This window comes from Poecilia reticulata, linkage group LG3 (assembly GCF_000633615.1).
Source record: "Poecilia reticulata strain Guanapo linkage group LG3, Guppy_female_1.0+MT, whole genome shotgun sequence".
Classification (NCBI taxonomy): Eukaryota; Metazoa; Chordata; class Actinopteri; order Cyprinodontiformes; family Poeciliidae; genus Poecilia; species Poecilia reticulata.
This window is the reverse complement of record NC_024333.1, coordinates 27,585,794-27,610,621: the sequence shown is the minus strand read 5'-3', so window position 1 is coordinate 27,610,621 and position 24,828 is coordinate 27,585,794. Positions and strand designations below refer to the sequence as shown.

The 24,828-nt window shown below is 37.6% G+C and overlaps 3 protein-coding genes across 3 annotated transcripts; 1 reads left to right on the top strand and 2 right to left on the bottom strand.

Moving 5' to 3' along the window:
- The first annotated feature begins 4,818 nt into the window (after window positions 1-4,818).
- Window positions 4,819-11,760, top strand: adpgk2 (ADP-dependent glucokinase 2). Its single transcript, XM_017304185.1, has 6 exons — window positions 4,819-5,177; window positions 6,275-6,465; window positions 6,539-6,635; window positions 7,295-7,431; window positions 8,158-8,294; window positions 9,374-11,760. Exons 1-6 carry the CDS (start codon window positions 4,834-4,836, stop codon window positions 9,935-9,937), a joined length of 1,470 nt encoding a protein of 489 aa, XP_017159674.1. The 5' UTR covers window positions 4,819-4,833; the 3' UTR covers window positions 9,938-11,760.
- A 1,471-nt stretch (window positions 11,761-13,231) lies between these two features.
- On the bottom strand, window positions 13,232-16,670 carry drc8 (dynein regulatory complex subunit 8). The gene is made up of 7 exons (XM_008405796.2): window positions 16,580-16,670; window positions 16,395-16,482; window positions 15,927-15,999; window positions 14,748-14,824; window positions 13,742-13,784; window positions 13,553-13,619; window positions 13,232-13,432 (listed from the first exon to the last, which is right to left on the bottom strand). Exons 1-7 carry the CDS (start codon window positions 16,602-16,604, stop codon window positions 13,314-13,316), a joined length of 492 nt encoding a protein of 163 aa, XP_008404018.1. The 5' UTR covers window positions 16,605-16,670; the 3' UTR covers window positions 13,232-13,313.
- Window positions 16,671-17,311: 641 nt separating this feature from the next.
- cgref1 (cell growth regulator with EF-hand domain 1) lies at window positions 17,312-23,046 on the bottom strand. The gene is made up of 7 exons (XM_008405797.2): window positions 22,595-23,046; window positions 21,298-21,394; window positions 20,933-21,001; window positions 19,732-19,805; window positions 18,998-19,122; window positions 18,714-18,815; window positions 17,312-17,763 (listed from the first exon to the last, which is right to left on the bottom strand). The coding sequence occupies exons 1-7, from the start codon at window positions 22,602-22,604 to the stop codon at window positions 17,518-17,520; spliced, it is 723 nt and encodes a 240-aa protein (XP_008404019.1). The 5' UTR covers window positions 22,605-23,046; the 3' UTR covers window positions 17,312-17,517.
- Between the last annotated feature and the right edge of the window lie 1,782 nt (window positions 23,047-24,828).

Sequence of the window (24,828 nt, the reverse complement as noted above, 5' to 3'; positions counted from 1 at the left end):
GCAGAACCACCTTCCCCACACAGTTGTCAGACCTGTGTCAGAACTGTTAGACAATGAGACGCTCACAGTGTTTGCTGCAAATGACACAACCATCCCCTACACTGGCTGGATAGAAGTTAGCTTCAGATTAGACAGTGATTGTTTCCCAACCAGTGAGTTGCAAGTGCCAATATTGGTAGCCAGTGACCCAGCCGTGGCCAGTGATCCCATCATCGGTTACAATGTTATTGAAGCTGTTGTCAACAGAAGTGAGGTAAAGATCAAAGGTGGAAGAAAACAACTYGCACACTATGTAAGTAAAGCGTTTGAGATAACTGTACAAACTGCACATAATGTTGTCAGACTGGTGCAGAACAACACAAAAGACTTAGAGGCAGGTGTGGTAAGGACTGGAGTAAAGAGAGTGCCTTTGAGAGCAAATCAAGTTACCACAGTCTATGCACGGGCACATGTTACTCCACATGCTCTGGGTCAAGACATGCTCTTTTTAGCTGACATGGTTGACTCACCACCAGAGGGCGTCATATTCAGTGACGTACTGGTGCAAATTCCAGACAGAAAAGTGCCATATGTGCCCATCCCAGTGACTAACACCACAGACCACACCATTTATCTAATGAGTCGTAAAGTAATCGGACGACTTGAACCAATAAAGACTGCATATGCAGCAGACATCCAGACAAAAGTAAATGAGTGGACACAAGAGAAAAGAAAGAGTTCAAAGTTAAAGTCACTCATCCTGAATAACACACAGTCGGACAACATTCAACAGAGACCAAAGTCATGGGATCCACCAGTGGATCTTCAGCACTTGACAGAAAGTCAACAAACAACTGTGAAGAGGATGTTGCGGGAAGAATGTGAGGCATTTGCATATGACAGTGATGATGTGGGCTGCATCCCTTCCCTGGAAATGCATATAACCCTTCATGACACAAGTCCTGTAAAGAAAACCTACATGTCAGTCCCAAAACCTCTTCACAATGAAGTGAAAGAGTATCTGCAAGATTTGCTAAACAAAGGCTGGATCACACCATCAAGGTCTCCCTACTCATCACCTGTGGTGTGTGTTCGTAAGAAAGATGGTGCTCTTCGGCTTTGTTGTGACTTCAGAGAGCTGAACCGCAAGTCAGTTCCGGACCGTCATCCAATACCAAGAATCCAGGACATGCTGGATGCACTGGGTGGGAGCTCTTGGTTTTCAGTGTTAGATCAAGGCAAGGCGTACCACCAGGGTTTTTTGGATCATGAGAGCCGCCCCTTAACTGCCTTCATCACGCCCTGGGGGCTCTACCAATGGGTGCGCATTCCCTTTGGCCTGAGCTCTGCACCCGCTGAGTTCCAGAGGAGCATGGAACATTGTATGGCAGGTCTCAGAGACACTATTTGCCTTCCGTACTTGGACGACAACCTGGTGCACAGCAGCAATTTTGAAGAACACCTAGAGCACATCCGCCTTGTCCTCCAGCGCTACAGGGAGCATGGTGTTAAGCTGACTCCAAAGAAATGTGACCTGTTCAGGGGAAGTGTCAAGTTTTTGGGCAAGCTAGTTACAGGCCAGGGTTACACAATGGACCCAGCAGAGCTGGCCCCGGTGATGGCCTTAAAAGAAAAAACACCTGCAACCGTCGGAGAGGTACGTCAAATGCTTGGTTTTCTCTCGTATTATAGGCCTTTCATCGCCAACTTCTCCCGCATAGCCCATCCACTCTATAGCCTGCTTAGTCCTCCATCCTCTGAGAACTCTGTTTCAGTCCCAGCTGGCAAGACTAGGAAGGGGGTGATGAAAAGTAGAGGCCACTTACCATCGCGGTCACCCATTCAATGGACTAGCGCCCACCAAGACATAGTGAGCCAGCTCATAGATGCACTTACCAGACCTCCTGTCCTTGGGTACCCCGACTTTACAGAGCCCTTTGTGTTACATTGTGATGCATCTCAAGTTGGGTTAGGCGCGGTTCTATACCAGCGACAGCAAGGCAAGATGAAAGTTATAGCGTATGGTTCCCGCACCTTGAGTCCAGCAGAGAAAAAGTACCACCTGCACTCTGGCAAATTAGAGTTTTTGGCAATGAAGTGGGCCATTTGTGAACGTTTCCGGGATTATCTGTACCATGCACCATCATTTGTGGTGTACACTGATAATAACCCGCTAACATATGTGCTCACTACTGCAAAGCTCAATGCCACGGGTCACAGATGGGTTGCGGAGCTGGCCAGCTATAACTTCACCATCCGCTACCGTCCAGGCAAAACCAACACAGACGCTGATGGCCTGTCGCGAATGCCGTTGGACATTGACAGTTACATGAAGAGCTGTACAACTGAAGTGGGACAGGAGGCCATAAGTGCATCTATGGAGTCTGTGGTGGTGGAGCAGAGTTACCCATGTCAAGGCATTGGTGTTATCCACGTTAGTGCTCTGAAGTTGATCAAAGATTCTAACACCAACCAGCCTCTTACACCATACGAGATCCGCACAGCCCAGGAAGCAGATGAGGTCCTGTCAAGAGTGCTCTGGTACAAGTCACAGAGTAGAAGACCAAGTAGGATCGAGGTGAAGTCTGAAGCTCCTGCAGTAGCTACATTCTTATGCAAAACAGCTTCAAGTCTAAAGACTGATGTTTTTGCTTATTCTGAGCAGAATAGCTCAAGCAAAATGAGATGATATCAACTGTCAACTGGATTGAGGTCTGGACTTTAACTGGGCCAATTTATAGTATCCACAACAGATGGTTGTGATGTTGACCATTTTTCATGTCATGCCACTTTAGAAATATGCTTTGTATTGATCTATTACAGAGAACCTCAGTGAAATTCATTAAAGCCTGTGGTTTCAGCATGGCAAAATGCAATAAAAAAAAACACCCCAATGGGTGTGAATGTATTCTCCAAGGCTCTGTGGTAGCGAAGGGAGAAGACAGATGATCACAAATGTTCAGTCACCAGATCCCAGACTGGATCCGCAGCTGGGACAGTCTGTTCTGAAGAGAGRCCTTCCCTCCTCAAACCATATGGACAGAAACTCTGTGGCTGTCATTAAGCCTCGTGGCTTTACGTCAATATTTCCCTTTATTTCCATTTATTTMTTTTATTTCGAACATGATAGAAGTATAAAATCACACACATGAACAAGGAATGCAARGGAYACATATTTTTGTACTACAGTTATCTTAACATCCTTGAAAAGGAGTAGGAAGAAGTAAGAAACTTATGAACTCCTACACCATAAACTCGTATAATATTTTCAGACGGACCCTCATTATTAAATAAAAAAAWAAATAWAATAAACAGGTTAATTAATTTTCCATTTTATCTGGGTTTACATGTGTCTAAGTATATGGATCCATACATCCATACCCACACACTCATATGTGTTAGCCTCAGTTTACATAAACACATTAGTACTAACTCTCACCCATATCTATATCTTGTGAAAATGACCTCCTTATAGTTCCTTTTAAATTGTATTAAATTTTGTTCCATAATTTTACACCATGAATTGAAATACAAAAGCTCTTTCTTGTTGTGTGTTTACTACGAATCGTTTATGAATCACAAACACAAATTGTTGAAAAAGTTTCTTTAAAAAGAAGAACCGGGACTCCCAGCACWTTAGTTAGCAACTTAGTTTAGTTTCCTGTAAATATGTTGAAAAATGTCAGCCTGGATGTCGTGACCCAGTTCCAAAAATCCAGTTTTTAGACTTTGATCAAACTCACTTTATAATCTGTACTGGACCAACCTTTACCCTGTTTGACAGCAGACTCAGCCTGTTATCATTTCACACTGACTTTAGGTGACACGTATTGCTTCCCAATCTCATGCAGGGTAAACTAATGTCAGATTAAAAAACAATAACTTTGCGTAGGACTGAAACGATTAATCGTGATGAATTRATTAATTGTTAACTGGAGTAAACAGAGTCAACAAAGGTGATTTGCTGAAAGAAAAAACTATCCAGAGCAGTAATTGAGCCAAAACTGTAAATAAGATCAAATAAAAAAGATTTGTGAATATGTTCAACTCAAAACTCTAGTGGCATAGTTTTGACTTCATCCAGTGTAAATTATGTATAAGAAGGCTTCTATTAATCACCTTTTGCTACCTAATTATTAATAGGTTAATTGAAAATATGGTCAWTAGATCAGCCCTACACTGTATTAATGTTAAAGCGCTGAACTTTTCACATTTGGACATTAGAAGTAGTTTATTTTTTGCTGCAGATGTCATTTGCAACAGGAGACCAAGTGTGCACTAACATAATTTTATGCTTTTGCATTTTAGGCAATAAAATKTTTATTTTCTTACTTCAAAAAGGAATTTAATTGTTCATTTGTATTTTTTTATGCATTTCCAATATTGTATAAAAAGGCTTAAATGAAAAGTATGTAGAATATCCCTATTTTTTTATAGATTAATCATCAAAATAATTGATTAATCAATAACTGATTTTTAGCTGCAGTCCTGGTATCATTTATATTAAGGGAAACAATATAAATTAGTCTCTGTGATATTTTTTWAAAATGTGTAACAAACTGTCATGTTTTAGCAGAAAGCAGTAGAAAACKTAGTTGTGATGAAGCAGAATGACTTTAGAATTGATATGTTAATCTAATTGAAAGATGATCTGACATTTAGGTTTTAATTAGTCTGTTCAATGTTTCATTTGCCCTCCATTGTGGCAGGTTGTAATCATTCTGACCACTGAAATCACTTTGCATTAAAGCCTCACATGCTGGGTCACATGGGTCAGCAGGAAACTGAAATCCAACCCACAACGTTTGGGTCRTAAGACGACTAACTACTCTTCCCACCGATCCACTGTCATTCATGTCGCAGCTTTTCTGTAAAACCTMCAATTTGCACGACTTTGCTTTTGTTCTTCTTCTCCTCAATTTACTTCAGTGTTTTTCTCTTCTTCTGTTTTGGCCTCAGATATGGACTGTATGGCTGCTGCAGGGAGAAACGTTGGTGTGTAATTGTATTTCTTCTTCTGTGTCTCCTCCCTCCTCAGGGTTTGGTGGCTGCGTCGACCTCCTAGTAGACGGCGTGTCATTCCTAAATAAGATAGGCATCTCTCACACAGACCAGCCATTGCATTATGACTATCTGGAGAATGCTGAACAACTGGCTCAGAGCTTTGCCTACTTCTTTGCACCGGGAGCTGCTGCAGAGTAAGTAATGTTGGATGGCGAGCAGCATGTTTACAGTAAAAGTTGTGTATACTCCTTAACTGGAGAATACAGACTCTACAAAAATACCAGTTTGCTGAAAGAACAACGCTAAAAGTAGTTATTACGCCAAAACGATATAAAAATTATATATATTTTGCAAGATAAAAAAAAGATTCTTTTTCTGTTAATATGTTCAAACCATAACTAATCAAGTGGCAGTTTTAGCTTYACCTGGTTCAAATGATGTAAAAAACCAAACTCTAATTTAGCACTTTTTGCTAGCCAATCATTAATTGGTTAATCAAAAAATGATATACACTGCTCAAAAAAATAAAGGGAACACTTAAACACTTAAGTGAATACTTAAGTGTTCCCTTTATTTTTTTGAGCAGTATATTAATCAACAGGTCAGCTCTACAAGTCAAGCAGAAAGAGCTGAGCTTATCTCATGTTGATATTAGACATATTTTTAGCTGCATTATTTGCCACAAATGATCACTAAAGGAATTCTGTTATTACACTTTGGGGAACAAAATGTTTATTTCTTTATATAGAATGAATTTGAATGGTACGTTTATTTGCATCTTTTAATGCATTCACAATATTGTATTAAAAAGGCTTTAATTTGCACAATTTATTTCTGCGTAATTAATAACTAACATARTAATTTAGTTACAACACTAAAACTCAGCGATGTTGTGTTCCTGCAGGTTTCTCTCTGGTGTATTATAAGCCTGATGGGCCACCAGGCTTTACTTGTGCCCCCGCCAGGCTAAACATTGCTTAAAATGCTTTTAAAATGTTTTGCATTTTTAAAGACTTTAGAGTTGGTGTTCAGGTATTAATCTTCCAATTTTCAATAACACATAATTATCAAGTGATATTTTCGAATTTTCAGTCAACTTTAAACATTTTTTAACGCAAACACATGACGGGCTGCTGGATGAATGAATGCCTGATCGCACCAACCACTGGGCTTAGCAAGTTTTCTGGGGGAAACTTTGTTCCTGTAATATAAAACAACCAAAAAGAATAATGTTACRAACTCTTTTAAGTCTTTAGTATTGTCGTTTTACTTTCTTTTCCTGCTCCTGCAGGCGTTTTATGATTAATGAAACCCTCTTCAATGAGCTGGTGGACGGCGCCCGTGACTTACCTGGCAGCAGGTGGTCTGTAGGTGGCAATGCTCCTGTGATGGCCGGTCGCATGGCAACAGAGGGATGTGACGTGTTGTTAGGGGGAAGTTTCAGCACCGATTTCACTGAAGTTTTGTCCCAGCACATTACAGGTAATCTAGATTAAACATGACCTCTCTTTTATGCTTAATTCTCTTCTAAGTCCATGTTTGTTTTTCTTGCCAGTGGCTGGTAAAGTGATAGAAGAGCCAGACATACATCTGATCCTTGAATATTCATCTGGTGCCAGCTGGGGGACGTACACCTCACGCAGAGCAAACAGGTATATTTAACAAGTCTTTAGTGTGTTTATATTGGCGATTATCTCAGTTAACTTTGCTCACTGTCTTCAGGGCCTCATGTCAGCTGCAGGTCAATTTACTCATTCAGAAATGCAGCAACCAAAAGATTCCTCAACAAATTACCAAAACTGGAAATGCAAGACGTACCAAAGGGTTGTGCAGCTGCTGTAACTAATATGTGCCTAAATGGCTCCCCACAACCTTTTGCTTTATGTTTAAACCTCAGTGAATCTGGAAATATGTAACTTTGAGACGACGTCTCTCAATAACCAACCTGCACACTGAAGAGAGTTGTTAGCAACAATTGAAAAGTGTTGGAAAATTAAGAAAAATATGTCTGGTTCATTTTTCTGGTGGATCTCTAAGCTTTTTATTTTCTCTTTTTTTCTTTCTTAAAATCAGATCTTGTGCARGTTTGAATTGAGATGCATGCTATAATTTTACGTCTGTTAGTAAACATCAGGTTTTCTGCTGTGAATAGCAGAGATTTTGACACTTATGTTTTATATTTTGTTGTTATTAAATCCATTTCATTGCATCTTTGTGTTTYAAGTTGAACACCTGGAAGTATTTAGGTCAGACTGGATTGTTTTTAAAAGTGCTTTGTAAGTAAACTGGACGTCGCATGTTTTGTTTGTAGATATATCATTCACAGTGACACTCATAACCCCTACTTGGACTCTTTGGAAGAATTTGCTGAGAAACTGGAAGATTTCAAACCTGATCTGGTGGTGGTGGGAGGGCTTCAGATGATGGACAACTTCCCCTTCAATTCAGGTAGAAAACATGACTTAGTTTGATGGTTAGCTGTTCAGATAATCAACTGCTTCGATTTACTAAGAATACCTGATTCAGATTTATTTGTAAAATTTGTTTCACAGACAAACTGGGTTTCAACTCCGTTGAGTTACTGGGGAAATACAGCTCTGGAAAAACCTTCTGGTTATTCCTCCAAATATTGGTTTCTGAACTCTTCCTGAATTAAAACATTAGTATTGTTGTTTCTAAATGAACATGAACTTGTTTTCTTTGCATTATTTGAGGTCTGAAAGCTCTGCATCRTCTTCATTATTCTGACCGTTTCTCATTTTCTGTAAATAAAAACTAAATTTATGCTTGTAATTTCAGAGACATGTTGTCATTAGTTCATAGAATAAAAGAGCAACGTTCATTTTACTCAAACATATACCTATAAAGAGTAAAATCAGAGAAGTGATCATTTTAAGTGGTCTCTTAATCTTTTTTCCAGAGCTGTATTTGTCATGACAGCTGAAAAAGCAGAAGTTCAAATAGCGAGAAGAACAGGTTAAACCGAACTTTCCTCTCTGAACTGGACGATTTGTACAACAAAACTAGACCCAGATCCAGTTTGACCTTTTGACTGGATTCATGTTCTTTCAGTTCATCACTTTAAACAAATTCACATCATAGTTTTTGCTTCCTTCACCTCCTCTCCTTGCTGCTTGAAGTGCCTTTGAGTCCTCCATGTTGTTTTTGTTCCAGGTGAGCGAGAGGCGGTCCTCTCCCGGCTGGCGGACCTGCTGACCTCCTCGTCGCCTCAGATCGGCATCCATTTTGAGATGGCAAGTTTTGTGGACGAGAATATAGTAGACGACCTTCTTCACCATGTCATCCCTCATGTATGTATGACTGAATATTTAAATGAATGTGTCCATGTTGGCATTTTCAAATACATTATCCAAACATGGAAATCAGAAAGGCCAGTGTGTAGAAAACACTGAGGTGGACGTTAGATTTGTTTATTTAAATCTCCTGATTTAAATCTGCAAGCAAAATAGTTTGAGTACTTTTCTCAAATGCAGACTGGAAAGAACGACGTGGAATGTGAAAATATGGAGTTTTACAACAAACGGAATGTTTTTTTATTATTTTTATCCAACAACAACCATATAACAATGATCATAGTATTACATTTTAAATATAATTTTTGTACAGCAAGTTATTTTTTAGAGACGTCAAAGGTTTTGTGACCATTTTTTATTATTTTATAAAGCTCTGATGTCATGATACAGATTTTAGAAACTTTCTGGGGGGGTTTTATATATTAAATAACAACAAATCCATTTTCAAATCCATCAGAAAAGTTTTTTTTATTTATTTWTTATTAAACATTAAAGGGGCAGCATTAATCAAGTAACTATGTTGCCTTTTGGTATAAAAAAAGGTGTTTATACCAGAAACAGGTTAAAAAGACATTTGACTTCTTCATTTCAACAATGCTTCTCCATCCGTTGATGCCGTTTACTGTCGTTGATAGGAGCGTTGTAGTTTGTATGATGAGATCATTCATATTTATAGTAGAGCAGAGGCGACATGAGACACTCAGTGTTTCACWGCTCTTCAAGTAAACGGGATTTTACCATTGTAAAACAAACATTACAGTTTCTTGCATCCTAAATTAGCAGTTTTGTGGATTTTCTCTTTTTGTTTTAAACCCAAACAAAAATCAGCTACATTTTATTTTACATTCACATGTTGAACTGTAGCCTTCGGTTTAATAGTTACCTAAATGAACATCAGACACGTTCCCGTCCARAATGTCTTTTTGTTTCCACCGACTTCATTTTTTCCACTTCCACACCAAAGAGTTCTCATTAGTGGAATCTGATCTGAGTTCAGATCAGATTTCTCGTTTCTAAGCAGCCGATCACCAATCAGTAATCCCCTTTAAGCATTGATCTCAATTCTTCTTTTCCAGGCAGACTCTTTAGGCATGAATGAACAAGAACTCCCTAATCTTCTCAGCCTACTCAAAGGCTCCAACATCACGGTGCTGTCGGACCCAAACCCTCGCGTAGCGACCGTCCTCGACCAGATGAGGGAGGTTTACCGCATCCTCAACCAGCGCTACCAGGCTGCTAGCTCAGGCGGCGCCACCAGCGGCGGTAAATCGAAGGGTAAGCCTCTGACTCGCCTCCATGTCCACACTCTRGCCTTCCAGGCCATGATTGTGACACGCGGCTCTCAGTGGAAGAACACCATGTCCGCCACCGCCAAGGCYTCGCTCACGGCGAACCGTCACGTCTGCGGCTCAAACGACATCGACCTGAGAAAAGCCAGGCTCATTATGGACGACTCGTTCTCCGTCAGCCACCGCGAGGGCAGCCAGCGCATCCCGYTGCTGGAGAGCCGGCCGGTCAGCTGCTGGCATGAGGACGACTACCAGATCTGCGTGGCGCCGGTGCTGGTGTGCACTGAYGTTTATCAGACTGCGGGTGGAGGGGACAACGTCTCCGCTGCCGGCTTGGTTCTGCAGATTTAAGGAGGGACACCAKATCGTCCTTTTGACTCTCGAGTCTCGGTGTGTTGCACCCGATCCTTCAGGTACTGACATGGCTGCACAGCTAACGCTATCATTAAATTTGCAGCTCTGGGCCCAAACTGAAAATAAGAAAGTCATTGTTATTGCTTCAGAGTCGGATCATACATATTTCTGTAGCTGACTCTGTTCTAACTTCCAAACGACATGCAATAGAAAATCACTAAATGTTAAATTGTAGTTTTCTTTCTAATCCAACTGGATTTTCTTTAGTTTCAGGACAATCTCACTGATTCAGTGTCATTTAATATTGAAACTTAGTAGCTACACTTTTTCCGTTTAGCTAATTTTTAACAATAAAACATTTATAAAACACTCAGTAAATGTTTCATCATCCGACTCTGGTGATTTTAATGATTTGTCYTTTCATTTCTCTGAGGCCTTAAAAAAAACTTGACACTTGTTCTGGATGAGACGAAGAGGTTTGGATGTGATCAGATGTTTTTGTTGCACCACTCGGCTTTTGTTATGGTTTTTGACCAAGATTTGCACACATAGCTTTTGTAGGATCAGTTGTATTTGTATTTCAACCTGGAGCGCAGCTATGCAGTTAAGAATATGAAATAATTAAATCTTCTGTGTCTTTGGCAGGATGTGATTTACAAATGCCTCACTTGCCTTTTAGCAAATAATTTATCTTGTAGAAACGTCAAGTTTTGAGTGAAAACTTGCTGGATTCAAACTTTTGATGCCTCTTCTGCTTCTCTGAGGTAAAACTCTCCCGTTTCTYGGGATTTGACGCTCCCGTTTCTCCCTGTTTATGTGAAAATTGTGCGTCGTGGTTTTTGGTATGTTTGTGTTTGGACTGTAATTTCTCTGTAGTTCAGTTGCAGTGAAATAATGCAAAAGTAATATGGAGTCACGTTTGGTTGCCAGATGTAATGACTTGTCTCTGCAGCTCTTTCAGTTTTATCCCTCCATCACTTTGTTTACTGCTTGTTTTGGACCAAATCTCTCATTACAGTTCTGGATTAAGCAGCTCAGCTTTAGTTATTTTTGAGGTTTAACGGGACATTATAATCCGTATGACTGACGACAGTGGACCATTCATAAAATATATATTTATATGTTTAGTTCTCATCTGGTATTGGATGTTCTCATCTTCTTCCTTTTTTGTTTGGGAAAATGAYATTATACCTCATTACATTTATTTTGTTTTTATTTACTAATGCAACTGAATTTTAATTGAAATGAAGCCAACTCTACTATCTTCTCACTATGTAGAAATCAAACATTCCAGCTGCTGCTGTTTGTTCTCTTTCAGATTGACGTGTGTTTCATCCCTATATCTTAACATAAAGTTTCTTTTCTTGGTTAAAAATTACTACTTTTTTTTAAACCACTTTATATGTGTAACACATGATTTTTGTTACATTGTATGAGTTCAGAAATTCAGGAAAGTGTGGAAACCTCTTTAAATCTTGTGCATTTGTTTTGCTTGTAATTGGCAGGTCTGTGAGGGTAAATGAGCCTTATTCTGTTTTCACTGTTGGTGTTTGATAAAATCAGGATGTTTTTTTACAGCCTGTTTCTGTGGATTTCTGTTTGAAGTTTCTGTATTTGTCTTAAACTGTGATTTAAATGCTAGATTGGCAGTGGATGGAAACACTGCAGCATGCTCAGTGAGGGAACCGTTTGTTTGTCGCAGCACTTATCTACGCGTTGGATAAGTGGGATCRTTCATGTGTGTTCTGCAGCTGTGTAACTGCTTCATGCATGTCGAGTCATTGCAGAATCATCTCTGATAAAATGCTGATCAGCAATCATTGCTTTGTTTTGTTATTAATTATTCATGACACATCACAGCTTCTTGATGATAGAGCAGCACGATGACATTTTTTATCRACTCATCCTCATGTAGCTAAATCATTTCATGCCGACTTTAACGTTAGTTTCACCATCGACTTGCTTTACCAACTCGCATCACCTTTAACCTTTGGATTAATGATAGTTCAGTACAAGATAATGACTGTATGATCATCTTGACCAGTTTCACTGTGTTTACACATTTTAAATGTAAATGTGTAATCTAATTACTTTAAAACAATCAGATGTTAATTTGTTGAAACTGTCACTGACGGTATGAGACGGATAAAGTCGAGTTCTTCTCTCAGTGTAGAAACAACCAATCAGAGCCAGAAGGCGGGTCTTAGCGCTGTTAATCACCCTCTGTGTGGCGCTTCTTCCTCTMTGCTACTCAGCTTCTTCTTGACAGCAGAATCTGTTGTGTATACTAAGCTAGTTAGCATGGCCACCGATGATGGAGGATAAACGGTTTTCCTGTAACGGTAAGTTGTTTCTCTGCTGTTAGCACACTGAGCAGTGAGTACAGGAGGGTGATTGACTGCACCATTAAGTTCCTCCTGGCTGTGATTGGTTGTTTTCGGTCGGGAGCGGTGCATTTGTTCAGACAGTAACAGCAGCTCCAGGAAGATGTTGATCTTTTCAGGTTGGCTGTCACAACATAAGGACAGTTTTAACAAATATGTGGAAACATTTATTTAAAATAAAAGTTACATACTGAAGCTTTAATTGAAATCTTTGAAGCAGCATTACATCTGCTATAATGTAAAATTATTACATCCATTGCATGTTTTTTGATATCAAATATACAGTAAAAATGTTTATCTTTTTTTAGAAATGTACTCAGGATAGATAAGAGGAAAGAAGGTAATTTTATTTATATAGCACATTTTCAGCAACAAGGCAATTCAAAAAGCTAAAGCTCAGGATTTATTAAACGACTTTCAGTCTTAACAGATTTTTAAAAGCCAAGATGCTCACTAACTTGTGACAATGACAGTTTGAAGGAACAAACACACCAGTAGATGGTGGTAATAAAAGATAACCTGGTTATATTTCTCTGCCACTTCCTCATAAAGGAATGAGATCTTAGTTTATCGACGCTGCAGCACTTTCTCTGACGTTCATTAAAATGACTTAGCTGTAAGAAGGCAACAGTGAAGCTTCACCCACTGAAGACTGAAGATGAGGTGGATGAGGCTTTTACTGTTTCGGCGCTGCCTTTACTCTGTATATGCTCCAACTACAGTGTGGAAAAGAACATCTCCACTGTTAAATAAGCTCACTGTAAAATGTTCTGCAGAGGTTGCAAGACGTCTTGCTATTTTAAGACCCAGTCTGTCTCCCAGCATCTATTTTGAGCCCACAGTGCAGCTCTGAGCAACTCAGAACCTGAACAGCCTGGATTATCTCCATATCATCAAGTCCAGTACACACTTACTGGCACAATATCATTTAATGAAATAGTGAGGAAACAAATTATTTCTTAGGTTTTTCTAGCACACAGTGACTCTTTCTACTTGGGAGCGTCAGCAGTGAGTTTGTTGATCAACTTGTCGTAATAAATGACGTTCTCCTTCCGATTGGTGTGTGCTGTTAGCATCTCGTCCATCTCCTCTTGAGTGAAAGGTTCACCTGGTTAAAAAACAAACACAAAAATGTGCAAAATGTCTTTCAATAAAAAATATACTAAGACTGAATCCACTCTCCACAACTAGTATTAGCTTCTGTTTCCTCTTGAAGTTTTTGCTTTACCTTCCTCCATCATAAACTTTGTCAGCTCTTCGGGTTCGAGGAAACCTTTCTGCTCTTTGTCGAGAACCTGGAAGCAGTTTACGGGTTACTATTGTTGCTCGTGTGACAATGTGAATTCTTGAGAAAGTTTCAGCAAGAGCCGCTTCAGAGAAACAAACGACAGGATGAGGAAGAAACAGCCAATTTCACCTTAAATGCCTGAAATATTTTGCTCCTGGGGATGGGAGGAAACCTAACAGACACAACAAAACGCCGGTTACTATTCTTCAAACACATCACACATGATTAGTAACGCAGAGACTACACAGGAGTCATTGTGTTTTACAACGAACATTTTAAAATGACTTACAGCCAGGACACTTATACTCTTCTTATATCATCAGCATCATTGTGGATTTAAAATATTCTCTTTATAAAAAAGAATTGCTTGAAAATGAGGACTCTTACCTTTCAGGCTTTCTTTTATTTTATGTACTTTGTGTTTAGGTTTATTTTGTTCTACGTTGTTTTGTGAATAAATGTTGCACATTTTAACGAAAAGACAAAACATGGATAGATGAACAACTATTTTAAGAGTTGTTCAGTGTGAAAACAGTTCCACAAACCTCTAACTACTCTAAAGTCTTTGGGCCGCCGGATTACAGGTCTAAGTTTAGTTTTTATATACTTTACGGAATAAAAATGTAAAGTTTCTAACAAAGCTTCAAACATTAATGCTCATAGGGGATTAGTTCATGAGAATAACTTTGAATCTAATTTTATGTAAGACAACTGGACAAGAGGAAATTCACTGTTTTGTGAAAAAAATATGMATCCATCGTCTGTCTAAAGGTCAGGCCAAGAAAGAGAAGCATTTAAATCATAAATCAGTTTTTCTGTCACCTCAGACTGGAGGCTCAACATATACTTCTAAGAGTTTGTGAATAATCAATATAAACACTTGATAATAATTGCAATAGTAGATGGTGCAAGATTCTTTAACATGAAAAACACATTTGTGGAAAAAAAGCATTTTATCTGATGAACCTCTTCACTGTCCATTCATAACAAAATAGATTGTTGTGTGTTTTCTGGTGATGGTGATTAAAAATAACTGTAAAAGAGTTAATTATTAAGGAGTTTCATACTATACAAACAGAAAATCTGCATCAAAATCTGAATGCTGGTGTCATGACGCCAACATGAGTTGTCTTACTTGTTCTCCAACAGGACTTTGGTCATAGCTGGCATGAACCTATCTAGATGTACAGTTCCTGAGGAATTTTCTTCCACCTGGGTGGACAGAACAAGACACCTGGGTTTTACTCTTTAAACTTTACACCAGAACTTTTGCACATTAAAGGTCCACTATTATGCTAATTTGGGTATTTCCTGCATCTAAAAACTAAACAATAACAACAACAAACACCCACTTGTTTTTTGTTTTTTTTTGTTTGTTTGTTTTTTGGAAATAAGTAAATATTCTTCTGGTGTCTGCAAAGGAGCCCATGTTACAAAAACCTCTATGTTGTTTCACAATCTGTTACCTAGCAACCTTAAATGCCTGAAGTGGAGCTCCACCCACTTCATTCAAGACGCTAAACTACCGCTGTTATGGCTTCTGGAAAAGGAAAACGTTTCTGTGCGGTCCATGYGTTTCTCTCATTCACGGAGAACAGAGCTGCATGGCTTCATTTTATTTTTGCCTGCAATGTYCCTGCGATGTTGCCAAAGAAATTTGTCGTTCGCGCAAATCATTTTAGGAAGAAGTCCTCTTAACAACTACCAACATTACAGAACCGGATTTATCTAAAATACTTGGGAGTGATGGAAAGTTATGTCCCTGTTTGTCACAAACCTGCATATGATGGTGATGTAAGTACAAAATGTTTTGTGTGTCTTCTTGTATTGTTCAGCACAGTCATGAGTTGTCCGTTAGCATAAGCTAACGCTGTGCTAAATGACGCCTTTGCTGGTCCTGACTGTGTCTCATGTTGCGCTACAATATCTGCGCATTGACTAGCAGAATTGTAGTAAACTTGAAATGATAGTTTATATTAAGAAGGTACAGTGTTTGGAAAAACATGTCGGGACATTACCGACATTGTCAGATTTTTTATTTTTTTTTACATGCTGAGAGAAGTGCTTCTCTTTTTACCTCGCGAATTTTATAAAAATGCCGCATTAGAGGAAAAAAAACAACGTTTTTGTGCTGAATTACTGTGCTTTTGGAACAAAGATGTGAAGTTGTACTGCTGTGCTTCTGCTTGAAGCCATTTTCATACGTCTGAGGTGAACACGTGAGTTGGGAGGGCGTGGCCAGCAGCCGCTCATTTACATAATCGTGATTAGTTCATTTGTGTATGAAAAGAATAAACATAAAGACTGCTCTGACCTCTGCTATAAATTCACGTATGTCTGCTTGAGTGGGGAAGCAGTCCAGAGAATACATAATGGTACCAATCTCCCTGGAAAACAGGCACATAATGAGAGTTAAGGAAGCATTATATCTGCATAGCTTGATGCAGGAACTGCGCCATTTCCTGACCTCGTTTGGTTTCAAGCTTTTTTAAAAAAAAAATACTTACGACAAAAAAGGAGACCTACATACTCTTTCTACCTTTCAGTCCAGAAGGTTTTCCAAACACTTAATTCTCCCAATGTATACAGATTTGTTCTTACTGATGACAAAATGCTATCATTTCAATCATAATCATCAAAACAAATAGAAATTAAATCTTAAATGTGTCTCCGTGTCTAATGAAAACGAGCTTCAATATTTAAAATGAAAAACTGAAATACCATTTTATTATTATTAGTTATTTTGTACTTTTTTAATAATTGTACATCAACTATTACTTACCGGACGTCCACCGTGTTTTTGGACTCGTAGTCAAACGGCTCGAAGGCGGCCGTTATCTTCCTGTGAATAACCAAAATGTTTTCGTTTTCTGAAACAGAGCCGAAAAACGAAAGCTGTCGTAATACACCTCTAACAAATTCAGCAAGTCCTGCGGTACTTCTAAATCTGTAGGTTAACTCCATTACCTTCACTTTCTATGTCCTCTGCCATCTTTCAGCTTGTTTTCATGTTGCCTAGCAACCGAACGTTACCTGTTTATTCGGTTTGTGAGGTAACGTTAATGTCACAAAATGAATAAATACATAAAATGAAATATGAAAAACGTTTGAAGCACATATATATATATATATATGCTTGAACTTTTGAACTTTTTCTTTTAAACATTTGTGCATTCTTATATATTACTTATTACTTATAAATTCTAACAAAATCTAACCTAAATGTAAACACAATTAGACCAATAGGACACAAATAAATCAAAGAAACAATTTATTTATTATTAAGGCAGTAGCCTTTAAACCAAATTCAAAAAGTAAATAAATCATTTATAAATTCAGTTGATTTACAATTTACAAACATTTTCCCGCAAACATTTTGAATCAACTGGTAAAAAAATTTACATTTCTGTTATTTCAACTGGTCATTCTGAATGTAATAACAAAGATGACCATTTTCTGAAAATTTGTGTTATTTTATGGCACATCACCATTGTATCTAAGCACACTGGGTTTACTAAGCTAACTATATATCATAGCAGTGTAAGTAAATAACAGTCTGATTGCACTCCTTGGGTATAATGGTTAAATACCAAACAGATAATAATAGTTGCAAACAATGACAAATCCGATCAGATGTGGGTTTGAAAGTAGGGAATGTGACTCATTGATRGTGACAAAAAGGCTTTTTGTGGGAAAAGCTGTGGGAATCACTTTATTCGTAGAAAGAATGTGACAGAAAGCCGTTGAATAGGCCCAGCATTTTAACAGCCATTTGTTAAAATATGCTTAGAGATTCATATATTTAAAAAAAAACACACACAATTTACAGTGATAAATTTATAATTTATCTTTTATCTTTAAAAGTTTTTTTTCTGCAGCAGGCTAAATGGTAAAGTGGTTAATATTTATATTTCTGGTTGTCCTTGATGCACAGGGTCATGGTGGGTTTCTGCTAGCGCATTAGGAAGTTCTTGATCTTGATGTTCCTCTGTTTGCTTTATGGGTTCGTCCTGAAGCGTCATTATGTTAGGTTGCTGCTCGTCTTTCTGCTCCGCTGCTCCTGCATTCGACTCCACAGTAATTGTGTTTGATTGCATGTTCTCTTCTGCCAACTCCTGCTCTTGATGAGGTTTTTGGTTGTTGCTTGAGCCCTTTAAGGTAGATGTAGATAAACAACGTCACTTCAAAGAATAATGCAAAAAAAATAAAAAATCTATCAATTAGGATGCAACAGTAAATCATTGGAGCAAATCTTGAGGACATTAAAAGCTGTTACAATTATTAGTATTTTAATCAGTTATATTGGTTTTCAAAGGTAACACTGAATGATAGATTTTCAATTGCTATGGTAACTCGCTTTAGCTAGTTTAGCTACATCACTAGTGCTAGTGCTAATACTAAAGCTAAGCACGCTAGTAGYCTTTACTGGTCACAGTGCAAAAAATAAAAATCTTATTTCAAGTAAGATTGAAAGTATTTGGTAAAAAGGATACTCAAGTACCTTTTGACATTTAAACTTTAAAGTTGAAGTCAATGTTGAAAGCTTACATAATAATTGTAGTATTTATTGTAGTATTCACAAATATTAAATATTTGATTTAATTTAAACTCATTTAAACAAAATATTTAAATATTAAATAAAATGAAAATAATTCACATGAATAATATAACTACAAAATAACAAAATTAAGCAAAAGAAACATTTTCCAAAACAATTTCTTTCAATAAAATATATGAAGCTAATAAAACTGCAGGTGTGTGTCTTGTTAATTTCTGTTAAAAACATGTTTGTTCTTCACTCAGTGAAGTTTCTCACAGTGGACAGATTATCGATACTTCACACTAAAATTACTCAAGTAAAAAAGTACAGCCTTGTAAAAAGTACATTTTTTTCCACAGAGTTACTCCAGTAAATGTAACTGAATACATGYAACTAGTTACTACCCAACTCTGCTAATAATGCAGCTTCTAAAGACAATTGGAGGTAATTTATTAAGTATAACAACTTTCAGATTTTTAAATAAAAAAATATTACAGATGAAACAATGTGTGCATGTCATGTAAATTTTGCYAACAGTCAAAGTTTATGTTGTCGGTGTACCTGTGTATTAATAAATGAAGGCGACAGCAGCTCTGAAGGGTCCAGCAGGCCATCCTGGTTTAGATCCTGAGTTTGTAGTAAGAAATCCACCATGGACACAACCTGAACCCAGAAGGCACGAAAAGAAAAGACACGTTTAAAAAAGCAGCCAAAGAACCCTGAAGGAGGTTTTTACAAATGCACACAAATACTACAGACTACTGCCTAAAAAAAAAAACAAGAAATGTTAAGAAAGACTAGTGGCTTAAAAACAACAACACACTGACTCAGTCACTTCAGCTTACTTGCTCACTGGCCTCTGGTCCTAGTGCATGATGGGAGTTGTAGTCAGAGAGCAGCTTCATAATTTCCAAGCCATCCAAGAATCCGCTGCGATCATAATCGTAGAGACGAAACAGGAAGAAAACCTCTGAAGCAAAACAGAGAAGACGCGTTGTATACTAACGTTCATTTAAATTTCACTTTGAAAAAGTATTTGGAAAAAACTCATTTAACAAAAAGAASTTTCTGTGCCAGAATGAGGTGGTTTTTGGCCGAACTGAGATAAAATTATTTTGCAAAACTACAGTGGAAACACTTTTTTTGCATCATGCAAGACATGATCAACAGCTGGACGTTACTACTGTTGAAAACGGCAAAGAAGACGACAGGAAGTGACAGGAGGATGATGGTTTGTTTTGACTTTTGAAACTCAAATATCCATGTGTTTTTTTTCTGGGAAATTTCTGAGATCAATCTCAAAATTTCAGATTTTGGTGGAAAGTTATTCTTTTTGTAACTGCCCAAATATGACAYCGTAGGATGGTGAAACAAAAAAAAAAGTTAAAGTTGCTTTAGGTCCGATCAGTGATAAAATGGGGAATAATCAAGTCCATGACCAGAGACATGACCAGAGAAATTTTTACTTCTTCAGTTAAATCATTAAAATAAGTTACCCTTTCAATAATTCAGTGATTTATTGATCCATATTCGTATGGATCTTGGATATTAAGTGTTGTTTGGAGTAGGTGTCGTCTACCTTGCTCCCAGGAAGTGATGTCAGGACTTCCCTGGCTGTTGCGTAGACTTTTCTGAATGTAGCTCTGCAACAACCTGCGATTACAGAGTTTTACAAAACATCAGGTGGAAATAACAGAAAGTAAAAKATTAAAATAGTAAAAAATAACTGGTGAAATTATTAAAATAAAGATGTGAACTGGGAATATTCATATAATAATAATTAAAACAAAGTTTGGCGTTTCTCCTGCAGTTCTTATCAGAGTTWGGCTCAGCAGCAGAAACCAAAATCCAGAGTGACGAGACAGAACCTGCTCAGTCCACTGTAAAAAATTAAACACGGAGCCTGTGGGGTTTATATAAGGCTGCAACAAATATTATTTCAGTTATTGATTAATGTATTGACTATTTAACAATCGATTAATCAAATAAAAAAATAGGTGCTTTCTGCACATTTTTCATTTAAGCCTTYACAATATTACAATGGCAGATAAACAATTAAGTTCCTTTTTTRAATAAAATAGGCATTTTATTGCCTAAAATGAAATAACATAACATTCCTTCAGTGTACGCTTGATATTTTAGAGCAAAACATTCATCTAGACTGAAAAATAAATAAATAAATACTTCCTAGAATCAACATGTGAAAAGCCCAAGTCTTTAACATCTTTCTTAATATCCTTTAATTTTTGTTTTATTTTTTGGATTAACTGATTAATAAATGAATAGCAAAAAGTGGTCAATAAGGGCTTTTTTATCTTTTTTTACTGAATTTGCATCAGATGAAGCTAAAGCTGCCACWTAAATAGGAAAACATTTACAAAAAAGGACTTTTTAATCTTAAATGCAAAATATATAATTTTTTTAACACTTTTAGGTTAATAACTCCTTTGAAAATGTTGAGCTCTCAGCAAATGTTTTTTGAGTCTGTGTACTACAGTTGACAAGTTGACGATTAATTGATTCATGATAATTAATCTGATTAATCGTTCCAGTCTAAGTTTTATGTGTCAACATTAGAAACCAATCTGACAAAAACAATGGCTGATGATTTTATTTTATGCTAGGTTTTGATTGCTAGCAACGATGTAAAACCTTAATAGTGCGGCTGGAGGAAACGAGTGGTGATGTGGGCATAAACTTGAAATGGGCTTTCTTAGAAAGCTCATTTCTCGGAGTGAGGTCACAGTTCATCAGCTGGGCCTCGTTTGAAAGCCTCTCACCTGCGTTCCTCTTCTCCAGAGCCGAAGGGGTTGATCAGWCCTGGAGGGGGACGGACGTCCGATTCTTCCCTGAAAGACGAACAAATGACAACAAAACAAAAACAACACATTAAAGTAGATCTATGACGTGTTGAGTGTTGTTTATTTATTTTTAATCCTACATGTGTAACTTGAACATCACCCAATATTTACCAAAAATAAAATATTTTTACCTTAAACAGGAATAGTTTAGTCTGATTTAGTGTCAAACAGTGMCAACATGAATCTAAACATCTCCCGTCACCTGGACATGTTGTAGCTTAAATTTTAGCTTCAAATGTTATAAATGTGATGAGTGAGGCTCCCTAATGGAGTAACTGGGTCACCTCTGAGTCCCAGTGAGACCCGGTGCTGCCAGGCTCAGGTTTATGAGGAAACACAGGGACAGAGCAGGTGGGACCAGCCGGTACCCCATGAGCAGACCTGAAAATACACAATGATGGGATCAAACATTCAGTGTAGTTTCCCCACAATGAAAACTGTTACACTTCAAGATTTAATAGGAAGTCTGATTTAAAACGAAGACATTTTATACGGGAAACAAAACCAGATTATTTTAAAACTCGTCTGCACTAACTGAAGGTTTCAAGTTCACATCTGCTGATTTTAGCATTGTTTTTTTTCTTTCTTTCTTGAAATTAGCAACTTACAAAAATCAAACATTCTGCTTTATATTATAGTTAAAAAGGTCAACTTTCAGAAAAACAACAACACTACAATGGAAGCCATTTTTCTGCCTGTGTAAAAGCGAATGTTGTGATAATTATTATTAGGTTTTATCTCATAAGTAAAACATGATCAAGTCATAAATACAGGATTCATTTATAAACTCTGWTCTCATTACAGACGTGGAAATGGCTTCCATAAAAATGAAAATAACTGCGTTCACTGAAAAGATACAAATAACATTCTCAAAGTTATGATACAGTTCTACAAATTAATTTCGGTTTATTTCGGTTTTTGCATTACATTTAAACCCAAAAGTCAATTTTCTTTGAGTCTTGTAAATCTTCAGACTGTTTTAGAASCATTCAGATTTAACAAATACATTATTCTGAATCCTTATTTATAGTCACATCAAAGAGAAGAAGCTTTTAGCAAAAKAAAATTAGCTAATTTGCTGTGATGCATGAAAAACAATCTGCAGTTTTTATTCTCTGTTGGAGGGTRAGTAGGTCGAAATGAAAACTGCCTCTTTAAGATTAGTTATTGTTATACTTTGTTCTTAGAAATTCAATGTTTTATGGTCATTGCCTTCCAATTTTTCTCTTTATCAATAAGCATTGGATCAACAACTAAAACACATTTTGTGTCCTTTACTAAAAGTTAGATGGTTCATCAGTGTATTGTTCATGTTTTATTGTTTAAATCACTGCAGCTTCCTCATACAGTCGATGCAGTTTGCTCCGTTTCATTGCAGCATTATCTGCCACCGCATTCACACGACGAGACAAACAGGTTCCTGAATGATGTCCGTCTTTAACATYAAGCCTCCATCTCGGATAAATATTTAARGTCTCGTTAAATCCCAGGATCCTTAGTAACCTGGAAACTAAATATTTAAATAACATTGCAGTCGGTGAAATCAGAGCAGCAGCTGTATAACCTGCACATCRAGCCTACCTGAATGCATAGCTGGAGTGTTGACAGGAGAAACGCGTTGATTTCCGCAGGTTAAAGGTTCATTTCTGGAGAACACCTCTGGCCCGTCCCGCACCGCACCGCCCCGCCGGCTCTGCAGCACTCCGCCCTCCCCCGCTCTGGTCCCCGCTGCGGGTTTTGCTCCGTGGCAGGCTCCACGTGGAGGAGCCCGGTCTGTCTTTGTCCGGGATTTTCCTGCCACGCCACGTCCACGCACACAGTCACATTCCTCTAAGGGTGCGGACTCACAAACCTGATATTTATTTATGTCATCCTGGGTCACTTCTCGTCTTTCACTTCGTTTAAATGGGCGGAGCAGCAGTTCATTCGTGTGGGTGAAATGYTGTCAGCCGTTTGTTTTTGCWGCATATTTAGGGTTGTGATTAACGTGCAGTTTAAATCCAGCAGCTGTAGCTTTAAAGGAAAGCGCGGCGGCCTCTTCTGTATGGAAGCRCAAAAATGCAAAAAATGTAATAAATGAACAGTCTTACTACAGAGGTGGGTAGAGTACCCACAATTGAACTGGGGGGTAGCACTACTTTAACACACGTTTAATTAAGTAAAAGTAACAAGTAACTAAGAAATGACTCGAGTAACAGTAAAAAAGTATTTGGAAAATAGTCAAATCAAAATTTTGCTTTTTAAAAGAACAAACTGAAAAGGAATAACAAGTCATCAGTTCCAAACACAGCAGTAAGTTTGTCTGTGAATGGCTCAAAAAACCCAAAACAATGGGATTAAAATGGTTGAAGTCTAGACTTTAGTAAGATTAAGGTGGGATTATTTTAAAACACTGCAATGTGGCTGAACGAAAACAAGAAGAATCCTTAAAGGTGGGACGATTACTTTTTCACACAGGGCCAGGTTAGTAAAATCCTCATCTGAAAACTGGATTTACTTAGATTAAAATTAAAGATCAGGAATACTGAATGTTTTCTGATCAACCCCTTTAAAATGGTTCAGTCCACACCTGGAAAATAAAGGGCAGAGCTGCAATTCTACAATCTGACCACAAGATGTCCCTGTAGCATTTTATTTAGCTCTAAGTATCATATTGCAATTTACGATATAGCTTTGTAGGAAATGTTGAATTGGCTACTTGCAAATCTTCAAATGTTTTAACATATTTTCATTAAATGCCACATCTTAGGAAGTACAAAGAGATTCAGTGACAAGTTTATAAAATATTTCCACCTAAAAAGAATTTCCAAAAGTTCAGATTATTTAGTTTTCTCAACCTTGAGTAAGACTTTGTTTTACCAAGTTATTGATGATGAAGTTAAGGAGCAGAGACGGACTTCAATGCCAACCTAGTTTAATCAGCTGCAGTACAGATTATAAAGACAACAAAGTGATATTTACTTAAAGCAACATGAGTTCTTACGCCATAGAATGACAGGGATGTTTGTTTTTTTTACTCATCCGGATAATTACAGATGAAACTACGCACACAAAAACAAACACAAGCTCACTTCTCGCATCCCAACGAACGMGTCCTTACGGATTTAATACAGACAGAATAAACATGACAGAACAAATTTGAGCTGAAGGAAGAATTCAACGTTTTAAGGTGTGGCCTCCTTGCTTGACTTTACAAAAAGTATGTAACAGATCTTTCCAAAAATAACTAGAGCACACCTCGTGTGTAATCTCAGTTTCAGAAAGTTTGTTTTCTGACAAATGGCTAACTATCTTTACTTTAAATTTACAGAAGAATCTTCTCCCACGCAACAGTACAGCTATTAATACACAAAACTTATTTTTTCTTGCAGGTTGGCATAAGATTTTGAGAGTTTTTGACTTCAGATGTAATAAAAGAAAATCATTACATGATGTAAGGTTGCACATTTTAAGGAAATTAACAATGAGAGACCATATTTTCAGACCATATTGCTTCATATTAAATGTGGCTGTACACACATTATTAAAAGCCAAGGAAGAATGTGTGAGACCTTTTCAGTTGCAGGATGAAAAGAAAAGCATTACACAGGAGGTCAAGCATCTCTGTTCGTGACTGCAGCCCCATGTTGACTCGTTATTTCACAGATGGTCGGTGCACAAGCATCCAACCGACGGYCGCTTACAGGAAACGGGATTACGCTGCAATTATTCACATGATTTACTGTCAAATATGAGTACGAGAGTAAGATATCTGTATTCTTTTACATTTTGCAACGGTATTAACTCCATATTTTATGCCTGGAGTTGTATTCACA

What these genes read in the sequence shown, in the direction of transcription:
- drc8 (XM_008405796.2), bottom strand. Translation starts at nt 16,604, where the DNA reads ATGGCAGAGGACATAGAAAGTGAAG. An exon ending in AAATATTTCAGGCATTTAAG is followed by an intron (nt 13,620 to 13,741) that starts GTGAAATTGGCT and finishes AACTGCTTCCAG; the next exon opens with GTTCTCGACAAAGAGCAGAA. An exon ending in AAAGTTTATGATGGAGGAAG is followed by an intron (nt 13,433 to 13,552) that starts GTAAAGCAAAAA and finishes TTTTTTAACCAG; the next exon opens with GTGAACCTTTCACTCAAGAG.